The 19,885-nt window shown below is 38.6% G+C and overlaps 1 protein-coding gene and 1 non-coding gene across 2 annotated transcripts; both read right to left on the minus strand.

Annotated features, from left to right (window-relative positions):
• Window positions 1–402: 402 nt before the first annotated feature.
• Window positions 403–17,124, minus strand: CCDC53 (Coiled-coil domain containing 53). Its single transcript, XM_071690869.1, has 4 exons — window positions 17,017–17,124; window positions 14,791–14,955; window positions 5,204–5,550; window positions 403–1,034 (listed from the first exon to the last, which is right to left on the minus strand). The coding sequence occupies exons 1-4, from the start codon at window positions 17,059–17,061 to the stop codon at window positions 938–940; spliced, it is 654 nt and encodes a 217-aa protein (XP_071546970.1). The 5' UTR covers window positions 17,062–17,124; the 3' UTR covers window positions 403–937.
• On the minus strand, window positions 9,454–9,526 carry TRNAK-CUU (transfer RNA lysine (anticodon CUU)). The gene has a single exon. It is a non-coding gene; the product is annotated as a tRNA-Lys (tRNA).
• Window positions 17,125–19,885: the final 2,761 nt, after the last annotated feature.

The following is a 19,885-nucleotide window of genomic DNA, read 5'->3' on the forward strand; positions in this document are numbered from 1 at the left end:
CTTATTATCAGCAGTGTGTGGAAGGTAAAACGCTATGTTAACTGATGGCTAACTAAGTATTACCCATTACTTACTGCGTGTTGAGACACTGTAACTGGTAATAGTCATGAATCCTTGTCAAAAATCATTCAACACTAATAAGGTTACTATTACAGTGAAAGGAAATATACTGCACTGAATAAATATCCTGTAAATACAAAAGCATATTACTAAAAGTTCTTATACAGCATGTTCAAATACAGTTCAAACAAATTGTCTCAAAGTAAGAAGCTTGCAGGAAGATTTAAATTCCTTGGACAATGGGCAGGTTACCGGTGTGACTGATAATGCTATTCTGAGCCCTTGTCTGTTTAAAGCAATAAAGTAAATGAATAATAAGGAAGGGAAACATAATTAAAAAGCTTGTGTATACAGGTCGTCATTGAATTCACCATTAATACGTAACTAGAATTATACATCCTCATACTTGGAAAGTAACAAATGATATCCAGGCATTAGGTAAATATGAACAATCCACAATCCCACGTTGTTGGCAACAAATAATTGTAGGTTTTAGAAGCTCTTCTGTAAACTAAGTTTGCAGAACTTCTCAATTAAGACAAACATCTCAACATTACAAGATTTATTAAGTCTTGCAAAAAAATCAGTTACTCTATCTACCTACATAAATCTTCTGTAAGTTTGTCATTTAGGTCATAAATAAGTTCAAATTATCACTTGGTTCGATCTGTCTAGTAGATATTCTAATCTGAATTTTGGTTGATCCCATGTTTCTTGGTGACTATATATCATTAAATATTATAATCACAAAAATTGATCTGAGCTTCTGTTTATTCAATAGTAGTTAGGATACACAAACCAACTGATTTTTTTCTCACAGAATGTTGAGGTGTCAAACTGAAGATATTCCAACATCACAGCAATACAGTACAAACAATTAGTCACTCCAGGATGAGACAGAGCTAGAGTCAGAATCACCGTCTGCACCAGTTGTATTTTTGCTTTCCGTGGGTGGAGCTGGAGCATTGGGATCACTGTAATGAAATCATACATTAGAATTATTTATCTACACTGTAAAGGCTGAGTCAATTTCTTACTTTCAATCATATGTCAGAAGATTATTTTGTTCTAGTACCTAAAATGGAGTTTATTTTTGTATAAGAATGATTAACAATGTCCTTAAGAAATAATTCCAGGCACCTATAAGACAATATATCACCTTTCTGAAAATATGCAGGGTTTTTAGGATTTATAAAACACTTTGACCTAGGTAATGCAAGCTGAATGTACCATAGACAAACACACTGAGATGTATTCTAAACTAGTCTTACAACAAATATCTACATAGCTGCACACAGTATTTAAGAATATACTTGATATCCACCTGGAACCTGTGAAATCATCTTCATTCAATAATGACAGCTGTGAGAAATTAATATGATGTCAAAGTATATCACCCAAAGCTTATACCACAATGTTTATAATTACATAAGATTAATAAAACTAAAGCTAAGTTATCAAAGTACCAAATGAACAACAAATTTCCAAACTTTTAAGATGATTAAGGAGGGTGGATGTGTTGGAAATGAAATGTTTGAGGACAATATGCAGTGTGAGGTGGTTTCATTGAGTAAGTAATGAAAGGGTAAGAGAGATATGTGGTAATAAAAAGGGTGTGGTTGAGAGTGCAGAAGGGTGTGTTGAAATGGTTTGGACACACGGAGAGAATGAGTGAGGAAAGATTGACAAAGAGGATATATATGTGTCAGAGTGAAGGGAAGAAGGAGAAGCGGGAGACCAAATTGGAGGTGGAAGGAGGAAGTGAAAAAGCTTTTGAGCGATCAGGCCTGAACATACAGGAGGATGAAAGGCGTGCAAGGAATAGAGAGAACTGGAACGATATGGTATACCAGGGTCGACGTGCTGTCAATGGATTGAACCAGGGCATGTGAAGCGTCTGGGGTAAACCATGGAAAGTTTTGTGGGGCCTGGATGTGGAAAGGGAGCTGTGGTTTTGGTGCATTACACATGACAGCTAGAGACTGAGTGTGAACAAATGTGCCCTTTTTTGTGTTCCTTGCACTGCCTCACTGGAAAAGGGGGGATTCTATTTCGTGTGTGGTGGGGTGGCAATGGGAATGGATGAAGGCAGCAAGTATGGATACTTACATGTGTATATATGTATATGCCTGTGTATGTATACGTTGAAATGTTTATCTATGTATATGTGTGTGTGTGGGCGTTTATGTATATACATGTGTATGTGGGTGGGTTGGGCCATTCCTTGTCTGTTTCCTTGTGCTGCCTCGCTGACGTGGAAGACTGCGGTTGTGTATTAATAGAAAAAAATGACCAAAGTACCAAAAGAACAATAAATTTCCAAACTTTTAAGATAATTTAAGAAAGAAATTTAAGCAATGGCAAGGAATGCTAACAGTAATGTTTAACACCTTTTTTTGAGGGACCCTTTATCAAAAACATTATATGACACTCATGAGCCTTGTCAAGCTTCTGACAGACCATGTCAGAACACCAGTCCATTACCCACTGCAGCATGGAAAGGGGGACGGCAGGCTTAAAAGTTTATTTCCACTCTGCAACTGATTTAGAATGGGGTGCTATGCTAAACCTACCATTGTTTTGTCATATAATATCTATACTTTGTATAATTGCTGCTTTTAAACACTCCAAACTCTACATTATTCTTTGACAACTAGCATAGCAATTTTTACATACATAAGACGGTTATACGGGTTGTACCCTTGTTTTTCACTATGATTATCTGTGCTCGTGTACTCCTTTACGACTGTCCCATGACATCTCTCCCATATACATTCTGCTTCAACACCACATGTGATGATATACAGACTGGCACAGTTTTTCTTCATCACTGCATTCACTTTTTCTAATGATTTCTTCAGTTATGCTTGTTTGGCAGATTACCTTCCTGTTACTCACTGTAAGTATGCATGAGAAACTCTGAACTCCGCAATTACTTGTGGAGATGTTACCAAATTTTTGGTGAGGTTTTGGGTGGTGAAATAAAAACTTTTGGTGGGAGTAAAATTGTGTAAATAACAAATGTCCCAGAGTTCACACTGTTATAGTGATACAGGACTTCTTTCAAACCCAAAAGGAGATCGTTCTTGCCACTGCCATGTTACGAATAGCAGCAACCCTTCTGAATAATGACCATATCTTTCATTTCAGGTGTAAGGCCCCTCTAAGGTCAAGTAAGAGTCATCATGGTGTCACAAAGAGATGTGCTAATTGGAAAATTGATGCAACAGGCTGATATGCTGGTGATTCATGAAGTCAACATGGATCACAAAAATATATACAATATGAATATGTTTATCTTAGCCTGCAGAATGTGTGAACAAGTGGAAAGCTCTTTAATAGGACTTCACTGATCTTTACTGGAGACTGGAAATGTATACTTTCAGCAATACACCCTGGCTCCTGCCCACAAACTGTTGGAACAACACTGGAAAAAAAAGTCATACATGTGGGACTGCACAGAACTGTCAGAGCAGCCTCTGCAAGCAACAATGATAGTTTTCACTTTGCACAATGTCTTTGATGTGGGCCATTGGGAATATACCTGTGGAACTAAATATGGTTCAATGCAAAATCCAACTCAAAAACTCAAATGTCAGATCTGTGAGATTGTGTCCGAATATTCGGAACAAAATCAGTTGAAATACTCCTGGTTGGCCATTTGTGCTATCATAACACCTACAAATAAGGCAGCACAGAATGTCATTGACTTCATGTTATAAAATTCCCCAATGAATGAATCCATAAATCATCAGACACTGCTGACCATGAAAATTATCTCTGAATTCATCAACAGGCTCAACCCCTATATATTTCCTCATGCACTGAAATTGAAATTCAGATGTCTCTGGTGTTTCTAAGCATCATGGATGACCAGAAAGGACATTGTTATGACACATTTTACTTGGGAATCTCCACAGCCATATAATTTTGGCTGAGATGGGAACAGAACCCTCTGCTAGAACACCTCTGTTGATTCCATCAATACTGCAAATTTCACAGGGGAATCACTATCCATTTAAAATGAGAAGAAAGCACTTCCCAACAAGCTGTCTTTTAGAATAGCCACGAATATTCATTACAGCAAGACACCGGAGAAAACTGGCCTTTTTCAGCCAACGAGTTTGTTTTCCTATGGCCATCTCTACAATGTTTTATCAACAGTTGGGAAAATGCCAGGTATGAAGAATCTTGATACAACCACCCAGTCCAAAGACAAGAAACTTAGCAACATTGGCAACTGTGTTTATCAGATAGTGCATGAATTCTTTGAAATTGTTTAGACAATAAAAACACTTATAACATCGGCTACAGCAAATCTCTTTCAGGAATTTAATGCTATGTAAGTGGCCAAAGGCCATTTTTGAACAAAAAGTCCAACAACCTTCAGCAGAAACTAGCCGGTATATCTTCCTCAAGGGCTTGAGTTTCTGCAGTTAAAATGACAAGCTAAGAAACTGAAATGCAACAGTGCAAGACTATTTTGGGAAATAAGGAAGTCTTCCAAGTAAAAGTAACCTGCAAAAAGATGTATGTAAGATGAAACTAATCTTTGAGGGCTGGGTTCAATTTCAGGGCTTGGCAGTATCAATATGCACTATGATATTGTATATGCAGACTTGATCACTGGATTAACATACCTGTTTTCAGGGAAAATGCTCCTTTACCACATGATTTTAAATTAAAGAGCTGCAGAATTAAACGAAGTTACAGCATATTTGGTAAGTATATAATTCTTAAGTCTTTGATCATACCAGGAATTAATTCCATAAATAGTGTGTAACGATTCATTATCTGTACTTCCTTAATGTATGTGTCTGGGGTTAAAGGTACACTCAGCCTTCTGTCAAGGTGCAAGTCAGACTTTCTGGGAACCATGATAGTGGGGTAAGACTCTCAACTAATAACTTGTGATATTTGGGCTTGATCCTATAGACAAGAAGATCAGGATTTTAAGTAACTAAACCAAAACTGGAAATGGCATTAATGACATAATTTCTAAAGTAAAACCTTATTAGTTCACACAACTGCAAGAGATTGGTGAGTAAACGGGATGAGACCCAACACAGATTTCTGCAGTAAGATGTTAACTCGTTCTCACTACAGGCCCTGGGTGATAGGGTGGTAAGAAATTTATACTCACTCTAGTAAGGAGGGATCTAGACCTTCACTTGACATCTTCATTCGAACAGCTGGCTCTGGAACACCCAACTTCAGCATCTTGAAGTACTGTACAAATCGAGGGTCTTGACTGATAGGTGTGGCTGTTGGCTCAGGTGCAGGTGTTTCATCGACCACATCTCTTCCCTCCTCTTCAGGAGCTGTGTTGCTGGCATCTGCCTCTGTTGTGGATGACGGAGGTATAGTAGAACTGACTGGTATCTGGCTGGCTATGGTTTCCGTGTTCACTGCTTCCGTTACGTTTGTTGCTACAGGCGCACTTTCAATGGTTGGTGCCACTACTCCTTCCAGCCCAGGGACGGAACTTAGCTGTAAAGTATTATCAATACCGTTAATTGTAGTGATTACTGTAACGTACTGCCTCCACCCCTAACTTTAAAGGGTGTATAATCGGCCCATTAAAATAGATAACTGAAATAATGGCTTCTGTTAACAGAGAGTTGGGCTAGACAGATTCCCTTACCATCTGGCTAACATCTCCTGACAGCTGACAGCCGTTAGATATACATACACATTTCTTTCGTATAAATTTAGTCAAATATCAAATAGTGTTAAAAAGTTATAAAATTATATCTAACAAAAATAAACATGCGCTCTCCCGAAGATAAATAATACGATTTACTCTTAATTTATAATCTCCCTCTACTTTACTTAAATCCTAGGCAAATATACTGGCCACAATATTATAACATAAGTATTCTAAACTGATAAGTGTAAAGATTAACATGAATTTGCCCAACAGCGTCGGATCCCACTTTATTAAAAGGCCATTTAAAGGGATAGCGCTACAGTTTGTAAACATTTCCAACACTTTTTCTGTTCTTGAATACAAATACTTCGTATTATTTTATTTTGTCTCTTACAACTTTTTTGTTCTTCCATAATTTGTAATAATAGTAAAAATATTTACTACTAACTCATTTATAATCTGATAAACAAAATTTCTTATTGTAACATACGATAATACGATTCTTCAAAAGAATATAATGTATCCTGGACAATGTAGTTGGTATTCAGTGTCTGTATAGCTCATGGTGAAGTGCCTGAGGATTGGCGGAATGCATGCTTAGTGCCATTGTGCAAAGGCAAAGGGGATAAAGGTGAGTGCTCAAATTACAGTGGTATAAGTTTGTTGAGTATTCCTGGGAAATTATATGGGAGGGTATTGACTGAGAGGGTGAAGGCATGTACAGAGCATCAGCCTGGGTAAGAGCAGTGTGGTTTCAGAAGTGGTAGAGGATGGGTGGATCACGTGTTTGCTTGGAAGAATGTATGTGAGAAATACTTAGAAAAACAAATGGATTTGTACGTAGCATTTATGGATCTGGAGGAGAAATATGATAAGAGTTGATAGAGATGCTCTGTGGAAGGTATTAAGAATATATGGTGTGGGAGGCAAGTTGCTAGAAGCAGTGAAAAGTTATTATCGAGGATGTAAGGCATGTGTACGTGTAGGAAGAGAGGAAAGTGATTGCTTCTCAGTGAATGTCGGTTTGCGGCAGGGGTGTGTGATGTCTCCATGATTGTTTAATTTGTTTGTGGTTGGGGTTGTTAAGGAGGTGAATGCAGGAGGTTTGGAGAGGGGCAGGTATGTAGTCTGTTGTGGATGAGAGGGCTTGGGAAGTGAGTCAGTCGTTGTTTAGCGCTGGTGGCCGATTCGGGTGAGAAACTGCAGAAGCTGGTGACTGAGTTTGTTAAAGTGTGTGAAAGAAGAAAGCTGATAGTAAATGTGGATAAGAGCAAGGTTATTAGGTACAGTAGGGTTGAGGGACAAATTAATTGGGAGGGTGGGGAGGGGGGGGGGGCGAAAGTTCTGGGGGCGTTGAAAAATGTGTGGAAGGCGAGAACTTTATCTCGGAAAGCAAAAATGGGTATGTTTGAAGGAATATTGGTTCCAGCAATGTTATATGGTTGCGAGGCGTGGGCTATAGATAGGGCTGTGCGGAGGAGGATGGATGCGTTGGAAATGAATTGTTTGAGGACAATATGCGGTGTGAGGTGATTTGATCGAGTAAGTATTGAAAGGTAAGAGAGATGTGTGGTAATAAAAAGAGAGGTTGAGAGAGCAGAAGAGGGTGTATTGAAATGGTCTGGTCACATGGCGAGAATGAGAGGAAAGATTGACAGAGGATATATGTGTCAGAGGTGGAGGGAATGAGATGTGGGAGACCAAATTGGGGGGGGGGGGGGGGGTGGAGTGAAACAGATTTTGAGCGATCGGGTCTTGAACATCCAGGAGGGTGAAAGGCGTGCAAGGAATAGAGTGAATTGGAACGATGTGGTATACCGGGGTCGACGTGCTGTCAGTGGATTGAACCAGGGCATGTGAAGTGTCTTGGGTAAACCATGGAAAGTTCTGAGGGGCCTGGATGTGGAAGGGGAGATGCGGTTTCGGTGCATTACACGTGACAGCTAGAGACTGAGTGAGCGAATGTGGCCTTTGTTGTCTTTAGCGCGCGATGCTGGGGGAGGGGGATGTCATTTCATGTGTGGCGGGGTGGCGACGGGAATGAATGGGGGCAGCAAGTATGAATTACGTACATGTGTATATGTCTGTGCATGTACATATATGTATACGTTGAAATGTATAGGCATGTATATGTGCGTGAGTGGACGTGCATGTATATACATGTGTATGTGGGTGGGTGGGGCCGTTCTTTCGTCTCTTACCTTGCGCTACCTCGCTGACGCGGGAGACAGCGACAAAGTATATATATATATATATATATATATATATATATATATATATATATATATATATATATATATATATATATATATATATAATATATATATATGAAGGCACTGGTTTTTATCAGATCTAGTGAACGGTCCTTTAAGACATATTACCCAGTATACACAAGGTACCAATCTATCGACCAGCCCCGAGGGGTGGATGAACAGCTAGGTTGTCTGTGAGACGACCCTTAGGACCGCGAATCGATCCCAAATCCGCATGATTCATGGATAGACACCGTAGCCACTACACCACTGAATCTCGTACCGTTGCGCCCCGGTACCGTACCGTCTTGCTTAAGGATCGTACCTACGTGCTCAGGCACCGTACCGTCGTGCTTAGGGATCGTACCGTCATGCTCAGGTACCGTACCGTCGTACTTAAGGATCGTACCGTCGTGCTCAGGTACCGTACAGTCCTGCTTAAGGATCGTACCGTCGTGCTCAGGTACCGTACCGTTGTGCTTAAGGATCGTACCGTCGTGCTCAGGCACCGTACCGTCTTGCTTAAGGATCGTACCGTCGTGCTCAGGTACCGTACCGTCTTGCTTAAGGATCGTACCGTCGCGCCCCGGTACCGTACCGTCTTGCTTAAGGATCGTACCGTCGTGCTCAGGTACCGTACCGTCTTGCTTAAGGATCGTACCGTCGCGCCCCGGTACCGTACCGTCTTGCTTAAGGATCGTACCGTCGTGCTCAGGTACCGTACCGTCGTGCTTAGGTACCGTACCGTTGTGCTTAAGGATCGTACCGTCGTGCTCAGGCACCGTATCGTCCTGCTTAAGGATCGTACCGTCGTGCTCAGGTACCGTACCGTTGTGCTTAAGGATCGTACCGTCGTGCTCAGGTACCGTACCGTTGTGCTTAAGGATCGTACCGTCGTGCTCAGGTACCGTACCGTCGCACCCCGGTACCGTACCGTCGTGCTTAGGTACCGTACCGTTGTGCTTAAGGATCGTACTGTCGTGCTCAGGCACCGTATCGTCCTGCTTAAGGATCGTACCGTCGTGCCCAGGTACCGTACCGTCGTGCTTAAGGATCGTACCGTCGTGCTCAGGTACCGTACCGTCGTGCTTAAGGATCGTACCGTCGTGGTCAATGGTTATACCTCCCTGTTTATGGGTTTAGTTAATTCCGCTGGGTAGGTGCCCCACACATACTGTCTAGTGAGAGTATACCAGTAAAGATATTCTATTGATAGCTATTATATTTTTTTCCCCGTTATAACATAAACACCATAGGGGCTTACAGCCCAGCTGGCTCAGTTTGTAGAGCATGACACATTAAACTCAAAGTTAGAGGTTGGAATCCCGTTTAAAGTTGGATTCTGTAGAGCAGGACTCATTAAACTCAAAGTTAGAGGTTGGAATCCCGTTTAAATTGGATTCGTAAATATTCGTATTTAACGGTGTCGAGTATGATACGTATTGTATATAACTTGAAGGCCAGTGGGAAGATCTTTTTATAAAAACCCGTCGCCCAACGTGGGGCTCGAACCCACGACCCCGAGATTAAGAGTCTCGTGCTCTACCGACTGAGCTAGCCGGGCTTGAGATAACTTCACAGACTTAAGGAATAATAGAAACCTGAGACCCAGGTTTCTATTTGAACTTGATGAACACTTAAATGGAAAAAACTATCTCTCAATGCCAGTTTTATTTTTTTCTAGCTTGTATTATTCATGATTTTTTTTTTAAATTCTCAGCATTACGAAAAAAAAATGCAAATGAATTATTTAAATTACATTTTAAAGGCTACAGTCCTCCCTCCTTGTCTTGCGTACCCACAAGAGGACTTCTTAAATGAACGATATAATCAAAGTAATTCGATAAATAACCTGAAGATAATGTAATTCCTGCACGCTCTGCAAATAAATAAACCAGTATGGTTACCTTCTATTAACGATAAGGTTAATTAAACTAGTCCGGTTATCTTTTATTAACAAAAAGGTTGATTAACCTAGTCTGGTTATCTTTTATTAACGAAAAGGTTAATTAAACTAGTCTGGTTATCTTTTATTAACGAAAAGGTTCATTAAACTAGTATGGTTATCTTTTGTTAACGAAAAGGTTAATTAAACTAGTATTGTTATCTTTTGTTAACGAAGAGAAAACAAAAGAGTCTGGAGATGCGGGGCATCGATCCCCGTACCTCTCACATGCTAAGCGAGCGCTCTACCATTTGAGCTACATCCCCGTGTGAGGAGACACCAGCAGTTACATTTTCCCTCACCAAGCTGGTACGCGCGCGCGCCCGCGCCTGGACTCAACTGTACGCGGGAATACTGAAGCCAACAAGAGTATGTTGACTTCAATTTGTATAATTTAAACCATTTATTATCAGTATATGTCGCACAGCAGAAGTACGGAAAGTCTGTTACATGCGAAGAGGATCACTCAGTGTAACGTATAACGAGTCTTGTTAGGTCACTCATTGTAACACTGACCTGTGCAACATGCCCAGCTGGGTCACTCAGTGCAACAACATGGTGTAAGCTTACTAGGGTCAGTGTAGTACCGGGTATCAGTGTAATACTAAGACATAGTAAGGTCATCTGGGTCAGTCAGCATAATCCTGTCATACATGACAAGCCTATAACACCTGTTACAAGCCCCAACCGGATCGCTTAGTGTAACGCACGCCTATTGTAACAAGCCCAGCTTCGTCACTCAGTGTTATAATGACCTATATGTAATACGTACAGGCACGTAAGCCGTTAATCACTAGAAGGAACGAAGCCATTTGATCATTATGTCACACGATTAATGTGATGATTACACTTAACTATAGCTAGCAGACCCAAGCCAGCTCACTCAGCAAGCCCAACTAATGTGGTAATATAAAGACCAAATATGTCAGTTATATACCCCTGCTACTCTTCATTACGGGTTTGTGTGGGTTCGAGCCCCCCGATGGGCGTTTTTTTCTTCTTCCTGTGATTAATCATATTTGACTCGTTCGCCACGTCAATAATGTCTATCCCACAAAAACGAAACCCAGAACGAGAGGTTTATACTGTACCAGGATCCTTACAGATACTCATTATAGATGGAAAAGGCTGAAAAAACTGGGCAATATATATATATATATATATATATATATATATATATATATATATATATATATATATATATATATGACTACAGGTACGTCTAAAAGAACGTTATATTTCGTATAACAGCATATATATACTTCTTTCGTATAGCGTAACTAAAAGCTTTATGTGTTGCATTGTGGACCCCCACCTAACCCAACACTAAATACTAAAATGATGACATCACTAGCGTCTTACCCAGTCACCAGTAACCCAAGTTAATCATCCCTGAGTGAAACTGACGGGAATCTCCCGTGGGCTGAATTGCTCATTCCCGGATGAAATTCAAACCATGCGCGCGCGTGCTGGCAGCCATAATGACAGAGAACGTAAAGGGAACTGTTCCAAATTCCAGGGGGATGTATCTCAGATGGTAGAGCGCTCGCTTAGCATGCGAGGGGTACAGGGATCGATACCCCGCATCTCCACTCATACTCGTATCACAACTGACAATAGTCTTGCCACACTATCAAGGTAACGAGTTTCATTTCCATTAATAGATCAATCATTCTTGAATCTCTAGAACATTGATTTTGGGGGTTTGGAGAAAATTAGCTTTTATCTACTTTAAAACTAGAGTAAATTTATAATCATTTTGAGTAGCATATCATAATGTTATAGCCCGAACACAATTGGACGAGTCTTATCCCAAGTTAATCAGATAAAGGGTTAGAGGTTTACTGTCATTACACAAACCCCAAATCACAATGACTCGTCATATACAAAAGTAAATATTTACAAGAAATATAGTTTGCCCCACATAAGCCAAAGACAGTCCTACCCCTGAAAAATAAACTCTTACAAGACTTATTCCATTGTGTTCTCATACGAGACACATGGCCAGAGTTGTAGAACAAGGCAAGCTACTATTGATATGCTTTAAACAATAGACATCTGAATATACGAAGTAAATTAGTTCACTATAAGGATAACCTTCAAATCTCGAACCTAGACAGTGCCCTGGAGCCCCACCTAACCAAACTCTAGTAACCACAGAAGTAACGTCCCTTACATTTATCGGAAGTTCTATTTGCCAAACTTTCCTGAGTATAGTTTATGGAAACCACCAACTGGCCGAGTTATCCCCACAAATTTTCAAATCGGGCGCGTACGTCAGTACTGAATTCAAGACAGAAAACCTAAAAGGCTCTACTATTTCGGTAGGGGTGTCTAGTTCAAGTGGCAGAGCGCTCGCTTCACATGTGAGAGGTACGGTGATCGATGCCCGAATCTTCAAAGACTTCTTTATCATTTCTAGTCAGCGTCATTTTAATCTTCAATGATCGAAGTTTCTCTTAGATTACTTATTTTCTCTGATGACCTTTATTTCTGATAATCTAATCATTCTAAATATGATGAACTGTGTGCAACACATGTATAAATTCCCTCCAGTAATAAAAGGGTTCATGCTTAACATGATAAAACAAAAAAGTAATATGCCAAAAGTGTGTGGAATAACTATGAAATCTAGCCAGCTTATTAATCAATTTGAAAGAATTAATGTAATTTATCAACAAAACAATCAAAACTAAAGAACACCAGAGATGGTAATTTCTGATGTGTTGCAAAGAAAATTGATCTATTTCTTAATGTCTTTAATTCTCTTTGGTATAAAACGTCCTCTGATAAACCATGGGTTTATACCACACATTCCCTATCGCAGACTTTGTCACATATTCCTCCAATACCAAGAAACTTAACCACTGCCCTTATACTTAATTCCACTAACCCATTACCATCGTTACCTTATAAAGCATTCACTCGTTCCTGCTAATTATAAATATTTTCCAATGCAGCCATTCCTTTACAAAAAGCATATCAAATTCTTGAAATCAAGATTATTACACTTTTCCATTGCACCCATTCCATTAACAATCATATTGTTTCTTAATGCCACTAGTAATTAATAATGCCCTAATTAGTTAAAAGAACAAAAACTCTTATTCAGTCATAATACCTACCTCACTCCAGCCAGGTTCTTGAAAACAGTTACATGTAGAGGGGCCACTAAATGGAAGGGTGAAGATATGTATGCTTGAAAGTATAAAAGCCTTGGTGGTACTGTATAGATGCAAGGCATGGGGTATAGATGAAAATGCATGGAAGAGGCTGAATGTGTTGGAAATGAAATGTGTGAGGAGGGTTGATCGTGTAAGAAAGAGTTGTAGTAATAAGAAGAGTATGGTTGAAAGAGTTGCATAGAGTGTGCTAAGATCGTTTGGACGCATGGATAGAATGAAACGGGGAGAGATTGACAAAGGAGATGTATGTTACGGGTGAAGAGGAAGACAGAACTGGATATGGAAAGATGAAATGGAAAAGGTTTTGAGAGCTCGGAGCCTGAACATACAGGAGGGTGTATGGCGTGCACTGGACAGAGTGAACTGGAGCAATGTGGTATATTATGGTTGACATGCTGTCACTGGACAGAACCACAGAAGGATCAGTGAGGCCTAGTTATGGATAGGGGGCTAAAGAAAGGATGTGAGAGAATAAGGCCATTTCTTTGTTTCAGGCACTACCATGCTTATGTGAGAAATGGTGAACAAGTTTGAGAGAAAATTAATAATATGTGTATTGATGTGGTGACTTACCTTAATGTATTCACCTGTTAGTTGAGGATGGGGTATAAGTTCTACACTTGTGAAGTGTCATGCCTAGAACTTTATGATCAAGTGGCAATATATGCATCTATGGTAAATATAAGCAGTAAACCATAATTTACAGTAATCCAAACCATAATAATTACATTTGATATACCATAATATATAGTAATGCAAACCATAATGATTACATTTAGTATCCACATCTCACTGTCAGCTTCAAAACCTAAATTTTGAGGATGAGATCAAATGATTTCAAGCTGGGAACTGCATTAGTGTGATCAGTGTGTAAACTAAGACTTACTTCCACACTTTTAACTACAAAAAATTGTAAAGTTTACTGGTATGGAAGGAATTCTAAGTTTTGCCTTGAGCTATATTGCCACTTTGAATGTGATCTATATACCTGGTGATTTCCACATGAATGTGCCATAGACATCTCTTTGGGGTGCCACAAATGTTTCCAAAGTATTACGATAGTGATATTTTCATTTTTGATATTATAAAAGAAGTCTTTTGTTTTTGTTTTCTAATTGGCTGAATAATGGTTTACTCCTACTGTACAAAGCGAAAAATGTCTACAATAACACAAATTATGGAAAAAGTTTAAGGGATATAATGTAGGACAGTACTAAAATGTGATAAACATGGGATGGGGATGCTGCAAAATATGATACATAAATTTTGGGTGTGCTCTGTGAAAAAAAGTTAAGAACCAAAGCTGTATAATCTACTGTACATCAAAAGAAATACAGTAATAGTAGTACACAATATCTGGAACTAAATAAAAATATTATGACTTGATTGTTTAATGGTAAACCATTTCAAGTACATCAAAAGTTCCCTACAGAATGCTATGCTGCATCTGCTTTGTTAAGTAAAGCACTATGATACTGAGGTGTGCAAGAATAGACATATCTGATGACACTGTTGCCACTATTCATAACAAAAGTAAAGACAAAGCAACTTATATCTAAGTCATGCTCCCGATAATTCGGGAGAAAACTTGCACCACTTAACTTCAAAAGGAAATGGTTATCTGAAAAGCTGCTGAAAACTGCTCAAGTAATAACATATAAATTAAAATTATATGAAACAAATGAAAAGCAGACTTACCTTAGCTTCAAGAATAGCCAGTGTATGATCAGCTCGACGCAGTTTTATGTCAAGGGACATAAGTCGTTCCTCACAAACTGCCGAGAACTGGTTAAGGAAAGCCACTGTGTGTTGGGCCCAGTGATTGATGAAGGCAAGTGTTCGTTTCTGATCTATTGCTTCAACCTGAGAATGACATATAGACTCAATTCCTTTTTTATGAGAAGTGTAAAGTATAACTGGTCTAATATTTCACATGCTAAGAAAAAAAAGTTGACATGAAAAGTACATTAGATTTTTTGCCCATCACAAGAGTTCAGAGGTTTGGACATTGTCTACTCCAGTTTTGACAATAGTCACATCGCAGAACATAATCACTAGATATTCAAAGCAAAGAGCACAGCGGATCTGAAATAGACTTTTACCAGAGTATCTGTAAGAAAAATGAGTTAACTTGAGAGTAACTGCAAAACCCCACACACTGTGAGATTTGTTCTTTCACCAAAATGATATAAATGAGCTGGGGCATCAGCACCTGTACAAGATATGTTGTAAATGCTAGAATAGTGATCAAATGGGCTCCCATCAGAAGGCTTTCTCCAAGGGTTGGAAGAGGCCTATATCACTTGCTTCTTTGTTGCTCTCTTATCAGTATACGAAATTCTTTCACTTCATGACAAGTCATTTTTTCCATTCCCTAAACAATATCTTTTTTTTCTTCAGAAATTCATGTATATTATCTGGTTACGGCACTGACAGTGCATGATAAAATGTAGTGTTCTTAGTTGATCTGCAATCTTTTTCTATTTTCTAAATACTATATTACCATTGCAAAATAATTTGGTGCTTTACCAGAAAGAAAATGCATGTTCTAGCTGGTAGATGTTGAAGAAAGTGAAAGCAATGGATTCCATATATGCTGATGAGTTGATAGAGAATGTGAGTTTTTGCCTGTAGCACCTCCTACTCCCAATTTTAAATTACCACAAAGAGGGCAGGACTTTCAGTCACAGGGAAATTGTGGGATAAAAGCATTCTGTACCAGTTCTCTAGACTGTAAGGAGTTTATTGGTATCACTTTCACCAAAATCTTTCAACTAAAACAGGAAAAGAAAAATTAATATTCATTATTGACAAGCAATTACTCTCCATTTTTCCCTCAAAAAACAGATTCCAAATCCAAATCCTAAGACTTTAGAAGATATTTAGTTAGTGCATCTATATCTGAGTAATATCAAAATAAATAAACTCGTTACACTGTATTTGAAAGGAACCCGATTCTATTTATACAGGTGTCGACTCCTCTTAAAGACATAAGTTATCACGTCAGTCACTTTTCTTTCCCCTTTACACTCATTATTAATGCTGTCATTGGTACATGTTCTTCAAAACAAAAGGATACAGCTTTTATTAGACCACATTCCTGTGTACCACTTCAAATTTAAAGATACATCTTGTTTTGATATTTGTTAGGTACTATTATAGTTTGCAAGACCTATTTATCATTATTTTTGCTAACTTTCTGCACTGTTTTATTCTCCCTAATCCTCTGCACTACACTGAATTATCTAATACCAGATGATGTTACATGAGTGCAAATAAAAGGAACCTCACTTAAATCAAACGTAAAACCTAAACCCTGAAAGGCGCATCGTCTTTCAGATGAATTACCTACAAACTTAATTAATATCCTGAGCTAATTAAGATGCAGAACTCAATTAGGCTTTTACAGAAATAAGAGGACCTAGATAGAAGGGCCAATATCTACGACAACTGTTTTTCCTCACTCAATTATAAGCAAAAAGCAGTGTTGTGATATCACGTTAGAAATTTCAAAGTGAGAACCCATGCAAATGACGTCCTTTGGGTTAGCTAATATTCACGAAGATACCTTCTATACATATTCAATTATTCACCGCTATTCATTCTGTAAATCAGCAAGTATATTCCTTTTTTTTTTTTTGCCAAAAGTCTGCCGATGTTTTCTCGGTAACCCACATCAGTATATAAAGTGTAAATGAACCATGGATACTTTACATCCTATGGAACTTAACATTGGACTTATAAGTCCATATAGACTTGTATAACCTTCACATACGACATATGGAGTAGCCTTACAAACTATTCGACAGTGCCCTGGACTGTATCGTAAAAGATGAGCTTTCCTTCCACATACTACTACGCACAACATACAATATACTGACAATTGGGACAATGAAAAAAAAAGTGTTTAATACCGTTACAAACCTGAGAATAGTCCACATTTGGTGTTACTACAGGACTTTTTTCCATGTTGAGCAATTGAAGTAAAGGGGCGTCTCTGTGAGTTGTCTGTTTGTTGACAGTTCTCACTTCGTAGTCAAATGCAGGATTAGTGTATATTTAAATTTCATTCATTTAAATATTTAGAATAACTTATATGAATTATTATCTTTGTAGAATAGTATGTCAATAGCAAGATAGTGATAAATTAATTTATTTTTAATTTTTTGGGTTATACGCAATGATTAAGAGAAAGTTATGTTTTTGACTGTATCATCAGGTCGCTGTCAACGCAACAATCACCTGTTGGAATATTGTGTCGTTTCTTTAGAATTCGTATGAACCTAATGTCAAAATGATGTTTTCTATGAGCATACTCTTTGCTTCCACATGTATGAACAATTTGAAACACGTAGCCAATGATTTGTTTGATAGTAAGCGCAAATTAAAAACCAATTATCTTTCTAGATGATTAAGATTTTTTTTTTTTATCAGTCAAGATTAAGATTTAGGGGTTATAATTCGAGTAATGTACACGAGTACAGAAGAACCGATCTTATCTAGGAACACGTAAAAGAAAGTGCACGACCTCGTTGAAAATGCCTCCTAAAGCTTCATAAAACCTGGGATTGGTATAAATGACGTATTATACATTGTCAAGTCTGAAGGAAGGTTGTCGGCAGACGGAGGCCTCTACATCTCTTGGCTGTAGGAGGGGTATGTCAACCTTCATCCCCCTTATAGTAATTGGGAAGTGTCATATCATACACTGTTCCTCCCGCAAGAATAGTAGGGTATCTCAGATGTAATGACGATTTTTTACGATACGGGTAGAGAGTTCTACGCTCACGGGTTCCCATTTCTTTCCTAATTAACGTAAACTCTTTTAGCATCAGACAACTTTTGTACACTATCAGCATTTACAGCTTTATAACTTAGCTTATTCCACTCATCTCCTTTGATGTAGATATTTTATTATTCTATTTTTCAAAACACTTGTGGTTTCTTCTCTTGCTACGGTCTCTCGTTCCTATATCCTTGAGTCTTTCTTAAGGCTGTACAGTGTCATCATCAAACTTGGTCTAGTAACTTGATGGGTGTGATCATGTCACCCGTGTATCTGTAAAAGCATGAGAGAGAGAGAGAGAAGTAAAGTAATGGTCTTCATCCTTCGCTAATCCAGTTTCCACGTCATCAGAGTTCATTTATTGGGATCCCCATGTGCGAAGGGATCCAGTGGAAGGTTTCACTGTCATGCATTTATTTCCACTTCCAGCCTGGCTTCACATAAGTCAATCAACTTTTTACAAGTAAAAATGACTAGTTGTGTAGTTCCCTGCCACCGTCATCTCTGACCCATATTTCGTTTTTCCTCGTTGACACTAGGGTCGTTGTGTATAGAAAATCTTGAGCCGTCTCAGTCGAACCTGAAGGAGGTTTAGAAAATTTGCAAGTATTCAAAACGAGAACTCCTGCCAAGGACATCCTTGTTATATTCTGTTTTTACTTCCTACCATTTCAACCTTAAACGCCACAGTATATATATATATATATATATATATATATATATATATATATATATATATATATATATATATATATATATTTTCAATTTTCCAAAAGAAGGAACAGAGAAGGGGGCCAGGTGAGGATATTCCCTCAAAGGCCCAGTCCTCTGTTCTTAACGCTACCTCGCTATCGCGGGAAATGGCGAATAGTACGAAAGAAAGAAAAGAAAAGATATATATATATATATATATATATATATATATATATATATATATATATATATATATATATATATATATATATATATATATTCTGTACATCTTTTCATGCAAAGGCATTCCGCAGATTCTTAATCATTGTCGCATTTTGATAATGTTTTACAACCACTACAACTACCACTGCGTAGTTGTGGTGGTTGTAGTAACATTTACCGCACTGAGGTGGAGTGTATGCGTCATATATTCATATTTCAATATGTTAACCAATTTTTGTTGTGCAGTACTGTTAGTGGGGCACATCTGTTGTGCAGTACTGTTAGCGGGGCACATCTGTTGTGCAGTACTGTTAGCGGGGCACATCTGTTGTGCAGTACTGTTAGCGGGGCACATCTGTTGTGCAGTACTGTTAGCGGGGCACATCTGTTGTGCAGTACTGTTAGCGGGGCACATCTGTTGTGCAGTACTGTTAGCGGGGCACATAACGGTAATATATTCCATTACGTTCAACCACAAGGTTAGGTTGAAGACTTCTTGGAGGGAATAAAGTGTTAAGTCTCGGGAAGTTTGGGTGATATAAAGTCTCTCTGAGACAGATAAGTCAAGGGGCGGTATTATCAGAGCTACGTCTCGCATTGGAGGATCAAGAGTTTTTTTTTTTTTTTGAGGAATCCAAGAAACAAAATAGAAGTAGATTCAAAGGAAACTGATTTCTTTTGTCATTTTAGTCGTGCACTTTTCTCTCTACGTTGGAAAGCGGTGTGTGACCCCAAGTCATCAGTTTGTGATCGTAATTAACGAGAAACACAAAGGATTTCGTGGCGGAGTTGAAGGGGAAACTCAGAGGTATTTCTTCCAAATTGATCCAAAAGTAATATGTTGGTTTCTGTGAGAATAATAGACTGATCAAGGATTAGTTGGGTATTGAAGTGATTTGGGACAACGTTTTAAACTCAGTTCATTTAGCTTTCTTAGTTTAATTAATCTATCTTCTCTCTCTATCTCAGGTTTAACCACACCATATTTTTTTATTCTCTTTGCAGACGCTCCTGTTCCCTTCCGTCACACATTGCTCGTAAGTATTGATTGCTTTATGTCCACGTAGACGGAATGAACAGCTAGGTTGACTG

The sequence above is a fragment of the Panulirus ornatus genome, chromosome 49, assembly GCF_036320965.1.
Source record: "Panulirus ornatus isolate Po-2019 chromosome 49, ASM3632096v1, whole genome shotgun sequence".
NCBI lineage: Eukaryota > Metazoa > Arthropoda > Malacostraca > Decapoda > Palinuridae > Panulirus > Panulirus ornatus.

Coding starts and splice junctions, on each gene's coding strand:
- CCDC53 (XM_071690869.1), bottom strand. CDS start 17,061: ATGGAAAAAAGTCCTGTAGTAACACCAAATGTGGACTATTCTCAG. Junction 14,956..17,016: donor CAAATGTGGACTATTCTCAG/GTTTGTAACGGT, acceptor TGTCATTCTCAG/GTTGAAGCAATAGATCAGAA. Junction 1,035..5,203: donor CTAGATCCCTCCTTACTAGA/GTGAGTATAAAT, acceptor ATTTCATTACAG/TGATCCCAATGCTCCAGCTC.